We start from the raw sequence: 12,660 nt of genomic DNA, 5'->3' as shown, positions 1-12,660 counted from the left end.
AAAACACCCAAAACAGCTCTGTAAATGACAACCAAGAGGCATCCCTCATCCTCCGTTTTCATCGTCTCCCCTAAACTAACTCCTCATTTGTATGCCTAAGAAAAATCACTTAAAATACATAATCCACTCTGATTACAGACGTCTTAGGCTTTTAGTTAAAGAAAATCCAGCCACCACATTACTGGTAATATACCAAGGCATAACACTCTTTTTATACTACCAAAACTCAAACTACAGGTGCAAATGTGCACAGAAGGCCTTTTGCGGGCTCCAACAGTATTATCAACTATCGGTGAAACCTCACACTTGACAGGTTTGGGCTGCCAAACCGGACAGATGCACATCAAAGTACTGTTTATTTAGAACACCATTCTAACCAACTGCTGTGAGCAGCCAAACTAGCTCACCTCTGCCTCTCTTTTAGGGGTAGTTCAATCAAATTTATTTTTCTGTCTCAAAGCATTTGCTAACTAGAACAACATGTTTAGTAGGATTTATCCAAGCATTACTAATCTTTCAAAAATGAAAACATAATATCCAGTAAGGGGTAAAATTTCAACGTGGTTTAAGTGCCTAGGTCTTTGTTGTTGGTTTTTATCTTGCAATGACTTAGAATGACAGACTGGATTCTAATTCCCTGCCTCTCATTCCCTGAACTACAGATGTGCCAGCTCTCACAGAAAAAATAATTTGGGATTAATTTTAAAGCAAGTGTTACAGTAAGTCTCTCTGGTAATGAATGAGCCTGTGGTGATTTCCACAAAAATCTGGCCTTATTACTTTCGCCTCCACTTTTTTTATACAAATTGTCACACCTTTTGACAGCTCTGGTGCTGCCCAAAAAAGTTTAACCTGGAACTAAGAACAGTAAGTTTCCTAAGTGAGTCTCAAACAGCAACTATTTGTGGCTCCAATAAGAGTCAGTCCTGTTCAGTCTTCCTCAAATGACAAGAGACTTGTATACACAACATATAGGCTGGAGAAAAGAAAATACATATAGCAGACACTAGTAGACAGAAGCCATGGAATCTTCACAAATGGCTTTTCTTTATTCTTCTCCTCAAGAAACGTAGGCAAACTATGGAGAATATGATGAGACTTATGAATGGGATATAATTTCCGACTCCCATAGCTTTTAAGTAGCTCATTCAGACACCTCAGATAAATAGTTTGTCAGTCATTAAACAATTTATGGTAGCATGGAAAGGAGTTCTGTAAAAAAAAAAAATTGCAAAGACAAAGATAGCTATACGATCTTGATTGCTGGAGATGAAAAAAACTTTTACACTAGCCAACAATTTCCTGGGGTTCCTCTGAAGAAGTGAGTTTTCAGCAATATCGACATCAAGGAGCAACAGAAGTCCTCACACAGCTATGACAGAATTCAATCAGATGTGATGAACCTTCCAGGATTAACCCAAGCATAGCAACATATATCAAAATGCACTAACCTGTTTTCTGAGACACCCTTCTCTTCTTGGGACTTGGTTTAAAAACAAAGCAGCCCTAGAGAATAGCAAAAAAATATAAACTTCAACATAAGCATCAATCTGACTGGCTTCTGAGGCCACTTTATTCTTTAATTTCAGTGCTCCATTAAACCAATAATTTGAACTGAATTGCCAGCATCTTAAGGATATCAATTTGCATGCTGTCCCTTTATATTCCTGTTTCAAGCTGGAAAACTAGTGGAAACAGTATCCCAGCATATTTGGGAGGAACTTTTCCACCTTTCCATTATGTTCTTCAATTCAACCATCAACTAGAACAGCAGTAGATTCTCATAACCTCCAACAGGTTTAGAATTAAGAGGAAATGATTCCTTGGGGACATATCAATGGAGTTTTCTCAGTATAGTTTCAGTTAAAAACAAAACAAAAGAAAAAAAAAGCAAGAGGCTGGGATGCATAGAAAAGGTGACCCAGAATAATGCAATGAATATTATCACTTACAAAAGCCAATGACACACCCTAGTTACAGAGGACAAATGCATCCCAACTCGAAAAAGTAAAGATGGTTAGAAGCAGAACAAATGGTTTGGAAAAGGTTCAGATAAATAAAAGTCCTGGCTCCAAGGAAGTCCTCCAGACAGAAGCCATCTCCCAGGTAGATCAGTTTCATCTCAAAGTAGGAGGAAATAAAACACAAGTATTAAGCTTTGAATTCTGGAAGATTTTTTTCTTTTTCCTCTAGAAAATCTGAAATTTCTTCCTTCATCCTCTCAAATAAAAACTCATCTCTTTTGAAGAGTTATAATAATTTCCTATGTATCAGAAATCATATGCGTTCCCCAGCTCTCACTGTGAGGTTCTTGTGCTACAGCAAGGGGGAAGGAAACACACAAGTGTTCAAGACAGATAAACAGACTGATTCAATCCTATATTTCTCAATGGAGATGCCAATATAAGCAAAGGTTACTGAACCCAACCTAGGAAGGTTCAGCCACTAGCGTAAGAATGATCTAGTGAAAATAAAACTCCAGAGGTATGTTCAATTTTGATCACAGGCACTAGTCTGTTGGGTGACTTTGGACATGTTATTTCCCTTCTGATACAAATAAGAAATTGCAGTAAAACACTGATAACAATATCGACGTCCTCTGAAAAACAGCCTTATGAACTGGAGATGCCTTCAGATGCTTTCCGTTTTACCACGTATATTAGCAACCATCTAAAACCGGCCAGATAAAAGTTGCGGTTATTCTACAGATCCTAAACACTCTGGAACAACAATTCCACTACAAAAAGCTATGCTACAGCACGCACAACATGTCAGAACAGTAATTCACAAGAGCACAACTGGAATTGGCCAAAATAACTATAAATCATATATATAAAAGAAGAAAAAATGTATGCTTAAGTCAAACAAAACATAAATATTATTTAATGCTTTACAAGCATTGGATCTCCCTACACCACTGAACGTAGCAAAGACCAGAATATAAAACGGCAAAGAGGTATTACGTATAAGACACGGGAGGCACGGAGGGGACACCTTTCACTACCTAACTACTTAAAGGCAACAGCCATTTTTGAAAGGGAAATTCACTTGTGTGGGATTAAGTTTTAATTTTGTTTGGAAGTACTTCCCTTTACTCCTGAAAGTAATAACCTGCACAGCGACTTCCACACCGAAGGATCCTGCTGCACATCACAATTCAGTGCAAAACGATATAAGAGACAGGAGTCTTCCGATGATAAAATGCATACCTTCCTGCTGTGAACCACTGCTATCCTTCACTACACAATGAAGCAAGACAGGAAATAAGTTAAACGTTCCAATACAACATTTTAACTCTTGCTACATATTAACACTCCGATGAATGCACCGTCCCTACCGCCAACCGTGACTACAGGCCAGACAGAAGCTTTCAGCTCAGAAATATCAAGGTGATAATAGATAATTAACGTTATGTGTGAGTGACAGCGTTTCATTTTTATTTCTCCATTAAATTAGTTTCGGGGGAAGACGCAACGAACGTTTCAAAGTGGCAGCAAGCGATGCCAACAGGCTTTAAGCTGGAAGTGACAAAACCTACAGCCACAACGCTACTGCTCAGTTCTAGGTGAGGTTTACTTCAGGTACGAGCGCTTTTCGCGTGCCAACAGGACAGCGGAGCAAGGCGGGAGGGCTCTTTGTTGTCAGAGGAAAAAGTGCCTTGGGTAAAGCGGGACCGAGTGGGCGTCAGGGCACGGACGAAGAGACTTGACCAAGACTCGACACAGCAAGGGAAGGGAACAGACAGCGGAATGGGGCAGCTGGGAGCCTGGGCACAGGGGACGAGGGAAACGGCAGCGGCTGAAGACAGGAAGAGGAGCAGAGGCAGGACGCGACGGGGAGACGGGGCAGTTCTGCGGCTCCGTTCCTTCAGCACCCCCACAACCGCGCTGCTCTCCTCACGCGGCCCAGCAGGGACCGCTCCGAGGGGGCCGCTCAGGTCGGACGAAGCCCCCGTCCCGCCGAAGCGGGGGAGCGGCCAGCGCTTTGAGCACGCCGGCCTCGCCCGCCCGCCCGGCGACCCGCCGCGCTACGAGGCCCCGAGCCGCCCCGCCGCCTCGGCAAGGCGGGAGCGAAACCCGGCGGCCGTCCCCCCTGGAGCGGCGGCTGAACAGCCCCTACGCCCCCCCCTTTCACCTTGGAGACGGAGCACGTGCTCATGTCGCCCCTCTCGCGCCCCAGGCCCGATCGGTACCGGACAAGCCGCCCCGCCGCCGACGGAGCCGCAGGGGGAGGGGCCGTGCAGGCCGGCGCTGACCCGCGGCGCACGCGCACTCCGGGAACGCCGCCCGGCTCCCTGGTCGGCCGCGAAAGACTCCGGCCTGACGCGCCCGTTCGCCGCTCTCCCCCCTCCCCTGCACAGTGGGACAGCCCTCCGCGCACCTCCTCCGCGCAAAGGGGGACCAATGAGCTCTTCCTCCACCTCCCACCCCTGTCCTGAGAATGGTACGACCCAGCCCGCCCCTGGGCGGGCGGAAAGGCGAGGTGGGGGGGAAGGGGCGGCTGCGACCTTCCGCCTGGCAGCGCGGCCATGGCAGCCTGTTCCTTTCGGAGGACCATCGCTTCCCAGGTACGCCGCTCCCTCCCGCAGCTTGCCCGGAGGAGGGGCGCGCTATAACCGAGACTTCCCATTTGCGCCCTCACCCAGACACCCCCCCCCCCCGAGCGTCTTACAGTGGGTCCGACCCGTTGCCAAGAGGCTCGGCGCGGGCTTCCCTGCCCTGCCCCGCCCCTCTCTGGCGGGGGGGCGGGGGCGCGCTCAAGCGTCTCCCGCGGGCCCGCCCCCTCCTCTGCGCGCGGGGGCGGCAGGTGAGGGGTGCCCCTCCCCCGCCCGGCCTTTGGCGGGAGGTCTGAGGGGGCTGTGGCCCCCGCGGTCCCCTCACGGTCCCTTACACCACCTGCCCCGCGCCAGGCCTGCAGCTGGGCCGAAAGCGCTAACTCGGTTTCCCCTCCCCGCGGGCTTCGGCCCGTGAGCCATTAGTGGGGGAGGCTCTTCATTCTTGGCAAGAATCCAGCCACTCGTAGCTGATCAGCGAGGCCCTGGCATGGTGTGGGCCTCCTTGTCCCCCGCTTGCTGGGTGCGGGGTAAGCTGGGTGAGGGGTAGCGGCTAGGTAAAGGCGTGCGAGGGTTTGGTGGGATCCTTCGTGGAGGGGGGAGGGGGGGAAAGCAGCTATACGTCGTGTTTTGCCTTGCTTTTTCTAAGGCTCCTTTAACGTTTCTTGGGTTTGTATTGCGTATTTTATTGTATTGCTTATAATAGTAAGTATTTGCTTTTTTTACCTGGGTTAAAATTTGCTCTCAAATATAAATGATGCATCCCCCACGAGTATTTAAACAGGGAGCAGTACTTTTCTTGGATCTCTTTTGCTTAAGCCACCTTGTTCTTTATTTCAAATTTAGCTTTCAAAGGTTTTGGATCTGCCACCAGAAAATTTAATAAAGTCCATATCTGCAGTTCCTGTCTCCAAAAACCGGTACTGTTTACATTTTATCTCACAATGTTATGTCATGTTTTATTTTTTTCTGTTGTGCTTATTATTGCAAGACCTTAACAGGACTTTAGGGAAAAAGAAATACAGAAAAAACAAACCTAAGCTAATATACCAATGCAATTATAAGAAGATACCTAAATCTAATTAAATCGCTGTATTTTTTCAAACCAGCTCAAAACAAATATAATTGCTTTAAAAGCTGTACAAATTATAGGCAGTGGTTGAATGGCAGATGTGAAACTGCTTAGAACCAATGTGAAGTTATAATGGATTTTTTTTCAGTGTCCTGCTTGACAGTTGTAATGATGTTAGCAAGTAAATTACGTTTATGCATGAGCATAATTTTTGTTCATTCTGAAATGGTGTTCTCACCATGTCTACTTTCTGATTGTATTAGAGCAAAGGCAATATTTGGCCTTCTACTGCAGCTTTCTAAACATAGTGAACTTTCAGGTATCTGTGACTGGGTTACGCTTGGCAGTTAGACTTGTCATATGCAGAGTCAGCTTGGATCTGCCAAATCTACTCATCATCTCAACAGGGTTTTTTTTCCTGATTTTCGTATGTTCTTTTTTTCAGGCATGTTGCTGATTTCCAGCTTTCCATTGCTTCTGTAACAGAAGGCAGTTCGAGTGATTGCTTAGCACAAGACCTTAATCTTCAAGCTCAGAAGCTAGCTGAAAGGGTATGCTAATGCATTAATCATATATTTATGCAGTCACGAACTTACAGACTAGAGGTGTAACAGGCATCATAAGGTAAATAGTATTCTTTGTCCAAGCATCTGTTTGGGTCAGAGTAGTTTAATGACTGGTGTACAATGTTTAATGTTTAGTGACTGCATCTTCACAGGGAATTGGAGAAGCAGTTTTAGTTAAGGTTCTTGTGAAATTATTGTTTTCAAATAGTTTGAGAGTAAATAATATTTGTGAGGTTAGGAGGGTATCTAAAGGGTATGCCATGGTCTGTACTGTTGCCTAAAACTTGAGGAAGAAATTGAGTCTGCAGTGGCTTGGGAAACCAAAGACTGCAAAATCCAGCACTAGAATGGCAAGGGATAAATTTAGCCTGTGGGACAAACAGGCCAGACTTTCAAATCCCTAACTGCTTGAAATTGAGGTTTCTTAGAACAGCTGCTTCTTCTTCTCAGGTGTGTTAGTCTGGGAAATGGCAGTAGCTGAAGTGTTAAGACTGACTACAGCAGAAAAAAGAAGCAGCATGCAAAACAAGGTGACACAGACAACAGAAGTGACACAAACCTTGAAGGAAGGGAAGGAAATAAAAACTTGGAGAAGTTGGTATGCATACAGTTGAACAAAAGTGGGAGCAGAAAGGTGATGCTGAGGTTTGAGGGATCATTTGAGCTCAAAAAAATAATTTACAATCTAAAAATACGTTGCTGATGCCAATGCAAAGGAGTATAAAGTAGGAAATTGTGGCAAAGTTAGTTGCAAAGAGGAGCTAGATTGAATAATGAAAATGCAAATGATTCTTCATCTGCATCAGAAAGAGCAAGCTTGAGAAGGAATCAGTTGGGTTGCTATATGATCAGGAGTTAAAAAGGACAAATAAAAACAGTTTTAATACTACTGAGAAGCTAAACTATTTCTCCATGTCATTCTTCACTGCTGAGATGTTGAAGACATCCGTATCTTGGACCCATTCTTGTAACAGATGAATATTCTGACTCAGGTGAAAGAAGAACTGATGGTGCACAGATGTACAACCAAAAGTTCTGAAACAACTTAAAGATGATCCAGAACCATAAAATAATTCAGGTTGGAAAGGACCTCAGGAAGTTATCTGTTCCCATATCATCAGTGCAGGTTTTTGAGGGTTTTTGGATGAGGTTGCTGAGGACTTTTGAAATCCTGTCAGGTTTTGAAAGCCTCCAAGGATTTGACAGCCTCCCTGGGCAATCTGTTCCAATGACTGTAACGTCACCATAACAATTTTTTTCCTTGTGTCTAGTCTGTCACTTTAAAAACAGCTGCTGTTCCCAGTGTTTAGAAAGCTGCAAATTGTCTCTCTCCTTTATTGTTTGTGGCTCATTAAATAAACCTGGGACACTTAGCCCTACATCTTTACATGGAAAAGCAGTTGTAACAGTAAAGAAGAACAGACCATCAATATAAGCCCCAAAACTGAATAGGCCATGCTAGTTAAACAAAGGAAAAAAAAAAAAATCCAGTAATCTCTTAGGAATGTTTTTTGTTGGGTAGTGGATAAAGGCGATGCATTTAATATAATTTGTTTAGACTAGTCATGTCATCCACAAAGAAGGTAAGCAGCGTAGAAATTAGCAAAATATGACCACATATCAAAAACTAGCAGAGCGACAGAAAAATGTAGGCACTTACCAGTTGTTGTCATGATAAACAGTTGACGGAGTGCCTCAATGTTCTTAGTCACTTCTGAGGAAATAGGTTGCAATATTTGAAATACAGATATTTAGGTTAGGCAGAAGAGATGGAAATTTTTCTCGTTGACTAAAATAGCCTAAATAATAAGGCAATGTGATACTATATGAAACATAATGTGCTCTGATGTGCTGAGAATTGTCTGTCAGAAAGGTCAGAATTGTCTTGTTTCCATGGGCTTTTGATTTCATCTGGCTGGTTGGTTCTTGTTTCATCTCTGGACCGTTAATTCCTTGCAGAGGGGGACATTGTGTTCTGGAGTTTTTATGCCCCTGTACAGTATAGTGGCATTCTGGTCTAAGCCTTAGGCACAGGGAGATCTGGTTACTAAAGAACCACAGGGCACTTGGAGGAGAGGTTGTTGAAGCTGTGGAGAGGCCAGATGAGCACTCATATTAAAGAGAGAGAAAAAACATTGAGTTGACAAATGACACGATTATGTAGAAAACCTTTAGAAGAACAAATGGTACAGAGAAAGTCCAGTGGGAATTTCTGTTTTCTCTGCCCCATAAGTAAAAAGGACCTTTCATAAAATGAAAAAGTGGGAAATTCAGAGTCAATATAAGAAATATTTTTTCATGTATCTTGTGAATAAACATTGGAATTTGTTGTTATTGGAGCTTCTGAAGGTGAAAGAACTTTAAGGCTAACCATGATTTCATCTCCTGGTTAAGTTAGTGTCGAAGCCGGAGACCTAGCATGGGGGTAGAATTTCTTCTTCGTGCTGATGAGCTTCAGAAGGAATGTATAGCTTGCCTCTCAAAGATATTAACCAAGCAATCAAGTGATTGTGTTGTCTTTTATAGGCTTTTCATCCCCCTTTTTTTTTTTTTTTTTAGACAATTTCTTGGCTGTGAAAGACAGCTAGTTTAGTAAGAAACTCTCAAACCTGACAGGTTGAGATCCAAAACTCTCAGCCTGTGAAGAGACCAAAATTTGTGTAAAGAGGAGGTTGGCATTAGGGGTTGGGTGCCCAAATATTCCTTATGGGTTCAGAATTTTCAGAACATGTGCCTTATGGAAATTGTAAATGAATTTTTTTATAAATTGGCCTTTAACATCTTTATCTTGTATCACTGGATATTGCAGAACATTGTCATTAAAGTCAGAAATTTCAAGAAACAGCAGTCCAAAACTTCTGTCCTGGGTTTTCTTTAAGACATTGATCTTGGTGGTTTTTTGTTTTTGGTTTTTTTTTTTTTTTTTGTTAAGTGCTGTCAGGTACTGTGTAACCTGTCAAATGTATCTCAGCTTTTGTGTGTACAAAGAGATCAACTACTGCTCCCAGTAAAAATAAAACACAGACTGTACACATGCAGGGACTGAAGTAAAACATACATTTCAGGCTGAGTTACATTCAGAGCTATTAAGCATGGATTGGAAATAATAAAATCATCCCTTTTCCAACAGGATTGATTAAATGATCCATTTGTGATTGCTTCTAACCAATAATAACATTTAATGTTTATAGTGGATTAAATTAATATTTATAGTGGATTGAATTACAATGTTCCAATTTACCTGTTTGCATGTAGAGTTTCTGTTTTGTTCTTTTAGCTAAAATGTGATGCTGTAGTGAGTGAAATCAGCGCTGGTCCAGGAACAGTGAACTTTACGATAAACAGGGAATTATTAGCAAGGGTGAGTACTATATTTGAGGTACATTAAGGTAAAAATAAATTCCTCAGTATGAAACTATAGAATATTTACTGTTGTCTTAGAAAGGTGTTTTCTATGTAAAACTGTCTTTTCTAAGTTCTCCTCGGGGATCCCTGCTGCTGATTTGTTATGTAGGCCTAGAATTTGGAATGAGGCTCACAAAAGTTTATCCTTATGAAGAAACAGTGTATCTACCATTCACTGATAATCATAACTCCTCTTTTTCCTCTCTCTGCTTTAAAAGGCAGGCTTGGCATCTGCTTTGAGTTTCTATAGTATACAACTCAAAAGTTTTGATCTTGCATGTAAAGACTCTTGTTTAAAATAGAAAAGGATGATTAAAAGACACCCAAAATAAAAGCATTTGATAGCAAATCTATCATTACATACTTTGCTTAAAAAAAAAGAAAAAAGGAGATATATTCCTCGAAGTCCAATGCCTGACTGAACACTTTCTTTGTTAAACCAGTAACTTAATGAAAGGAAGATACTGCTCAGTCTGTAAGAGTAGTGTCTCAGTTCATTGTACTCTGTCTGGATTATTTGCAAGAGCTTCATAAAGATAAGTGGATGGCTGGTACTGTTAGACTGGGGACTGAATGAAAGCTTTGCTAAGCCAGTTCAACTAACTTGTGGAGCAAGCTACATTGTGTGGTTGCTCATGGCCTTAATCTATAGGCTTAGCAACTCTTGTGGAAAACCATATTGTGGTCTTAGACAATTAACCACATGTGAATTAGGGGCAAGAAATCATGTCTTGCCTAATTCTGGTGAAGCCCTCTTCCTATCAGGTCTTCCACTGAGTCACTTAGGCTTGTAGTCCTCTTTTCCTGAATGGTAAGACCATTTCTTGCGAATTGCTAATGCTTAGGCATGCCTATCAATCAGTTGCTTTATCCCTTTAATTTTTCATTAGCTATTTATAATCAATCCATCTTGATAAGAACATAGCAGCTGACTATTCATTGAAAGAGTAGTTTCAGTGGCAAATTTTATTCATGGGCAGGATTTCACAAGGTACTTTATCTGTAGGAATTCCACTCAGTTTAATGATTCAAGCAAAGCTATGTGTCTGGCCTAGTAGAGTTTTGCTGGAAAAAATGTGGAATTAGGACATGTAATTTTGCATTATGTCACTGAGGAGAGAGGAGGAGATAAAACCTAGCTGTGACTTTCACTGATACGGAGAATTGGTCTATGGGTAAATTTGATGATTTCTGTGTAAGCTTGCCTTCTTAGGTGCTGTAATAAGAACAGAATTAAAAGTTTTTCTGCAGGGGCAGTTCTGTTTTTTTTAAATTTATTCCGTATCTATTGCAGAAGAATTCTAAGGTGATTTTTGGAGGAGAAAAAAAGAAAAGCTTCCAAGGAATGGAATGAGATATCCACTTTAGCTCACATTGTTAAAGGCCTCTATTATCTTCAGGAAGTTTGTCCAGTACATACAGCTTCACGTATTAGGTGTAGTATGTGTGACAAACTGAAGTATGTAGGGCATGTACAGGGACTTACCTTGCTGTATGAATGTATTACTGATAATATAGTCAGCATAGGATTCCTCTTCCCACAAACTGTTCGGGCTGTTGAGGAAATACTTTAAGGCATTTTACACAGTCTCCATACTTTCAAAGTAGACACACTTTTGTAGGGACCATTCACAGTGTCCTTACAGACTTGCAGGTGGGCGAAGGGAAGGAGGGGTGTTTGGACACGAGAACTGAATAGTTGGATTTCTTTGGCACTAAAGGAGTAGAAAGCAGGCTGGCTTTTTGGTGCCTGGAAAAACCTAGCAGTTTTAGTAGAATGTGAATGTATTATTTTTTCTCTTCCTGTTATAGACTTAAGTGACTTGGTAGTTCTGAGGTGGCTTAAATTCTTGCAAAAATCTCCTGGTTTTCTGCTTCCCCATTGTATATAGATGCTCTCTTCCAATGGGAAAGGAAAAGCGTATTAGGCAGAGGCTATTCCTAAAAAGCATTAATGAAGAAATACAGTGGACAGTGATGTAAACTGGAAAAAGGTAGAAACATTAATCTGCCTCATGTTCTAGGATGAACAGTTTAAATTTACACTACCAAAATTAGAAATAGCTAAGCCTCTTTTGTCTGTGTCACTTAAACCACTGGTTGATGTTTAAATATGCTGTTAGAGTTATGAATGACCAAAGGTTCCACAAGCTGTTGTTGCAGTCTACCTGCAGTGAACTGATGGAGAGGATTCTGTAGTAGTTGTTTTGTCTCTTACATTGGCTTTAGTGATAATCATGAAGACTAGAACTCCCGTACTCCTCTGTGAGATTTCCTGAAGCGAAAGAAATCTGTTCATGTGCTGTTCAGGTGACCTGCATATGCGTGGTAATGCTCATGCAGTCAGAGCTCATGGCTTTCTTGCAGGCCCTCAGTCACAAGGAGCGTGTGGGAGGTCTGATGTGTCCCAAAGGGTTGGACCTACGTGATCTGGCTGTGCTGTGCACAGTGAGTGTCCCCTGTATTCACACCTTGACAAAAACCTTGGATATAGGACAGAACTCCTAGGAATTTCAGAGAAACGGCCAAACTCCTCAAAGTGTGCCTAGATAAGATGTATTTTTGGGAAGTGGACACTTTTGAGAAAGCCCAGAGGTATAGTATGTAGCTTTTTTAATTAATTAGAAAAAAAAAAAAAAGCCTGTTAAGAACATTTGGCTGCACAATGAGGTAAATTCTCTAGTTAAGTTTACTGCTCATAAGCTCTCCTACTTTTTCATCCAAATCTATGGTCTAGTTCTACAAGGTTCTCATTTTAAAACGTGTTACCTGAATTAGGAGAGGTGAAGGTCCTGGTTAGAACCCTATTTATGTGAGAACTCTCATTTTGCATCAGGTCACTGTTCTACCCACATTCTTGGACTTAGTTTCCTTTCCTGCCCACCAATTACCCTGGGGTTACTCTCTTGCCCTTTCCTGTTATGTAACTAAAAAATGATAAAAACTAGGCTTTCCACTTCCTTTTAAGTTTCCACCAAAATCAGCCTTGATTTTCACCAAAATCTCTGCCTATAATTTCCCTAACTTTTTAATTGATCAGATGCAGCTTTCAAAAGTTAATGGCA

The 12,660-nt window shown here is 42.0% G+C and overlaps 2 protein-coding genes across 6 annotated transcripts in view; one reads left to right on the top strand and one right to left on the bottom strand.

The window, feature by feature from the left end:
- The window catches only part of ORC3 (origin recognition complex subunit 3), a 39,872-nt gene extending 35,605 nt beyond the window's left edge, over window positions 1-4,267 (bottom strand). Inside the window, exons 1-2 of one of the 3 annotated variants that reach the window (XM_076333192.1) lie at window positions 4,135-4,267; window positions 1,452-1,506 (exon numbers count right to left, since the gene is read on the bottom strand). In XM_076333192.1, coding sequence (XP_076189307.1) covers window positions 1,452-1,506; window positions 4,135-4,158 — 79 coding nt within the window. In that variant the 5' untranslated portion in view covers window positions 4,159-4,267. Of the gene's footprint in view, window positions 1-1,451; window positions 1,507-4,134 lie in introns of those variants that run through there. The other 2 variants (XM_076333193.1, XM_076333194.1) reach the window with 2 other exon arrangements.
- Window positions 4,268-4,496: 229 nt separating this feature from the next.
- The window catches only part of RARS2 (arginyl-tRNA synthetase 2, mitochondrial), a 41,510-nt gene continuing 33,346 nt past the window's right edge, over window positions 4,497-12,660 (top strand). The window contains exons 1-4 of one of the 3 annotated variants that reach the window (XM_076333196.1): window positions 4,497-4,567; window positions 5,399-5,472; window positions 6,070-6,175; window positions 9,468-9,551. In XM_076333196.1, coding sequence (XP_076189311.1) covers window positions 4,529-4,567; window positions 5,399-5,472; window positions 6,070-6,175; window positions 9,468-9,551 — 303 coding nt within the window. In that variant the 5' untranslated portion in view covers window positions 4,497-4,528. Of the gene's footprint in view, window positions 4,568-5,398; window positions 5,473-6,069; window positions 6,176-9,467; window positions 9,552-11,960; window positions 12,044-12,660 lie in introns of those variants that run through there. The other 2 variants (XM_076333197.1, XM_076333198.1) reach the window with 2 other exon arrangements.

Source organism: Aptenodytes patagonicus, chromosome 3 (assembly GCF_965638725.1).
Source record: "Aptenodytes patagonicus chromosome 3, bAptPat1.pri.cur, whole genome shotgun sequence".
NCBI classification, from domain to species: Eukaryota; Metazoa; Chordata; class Aves; order Sphenisciformes; family Spheniscidae; genus Aptenodytes; species Aptenodytes patagonicus.
This window is presented reverse-complemented; position numbering and strand designations above follow the sequence as displayed.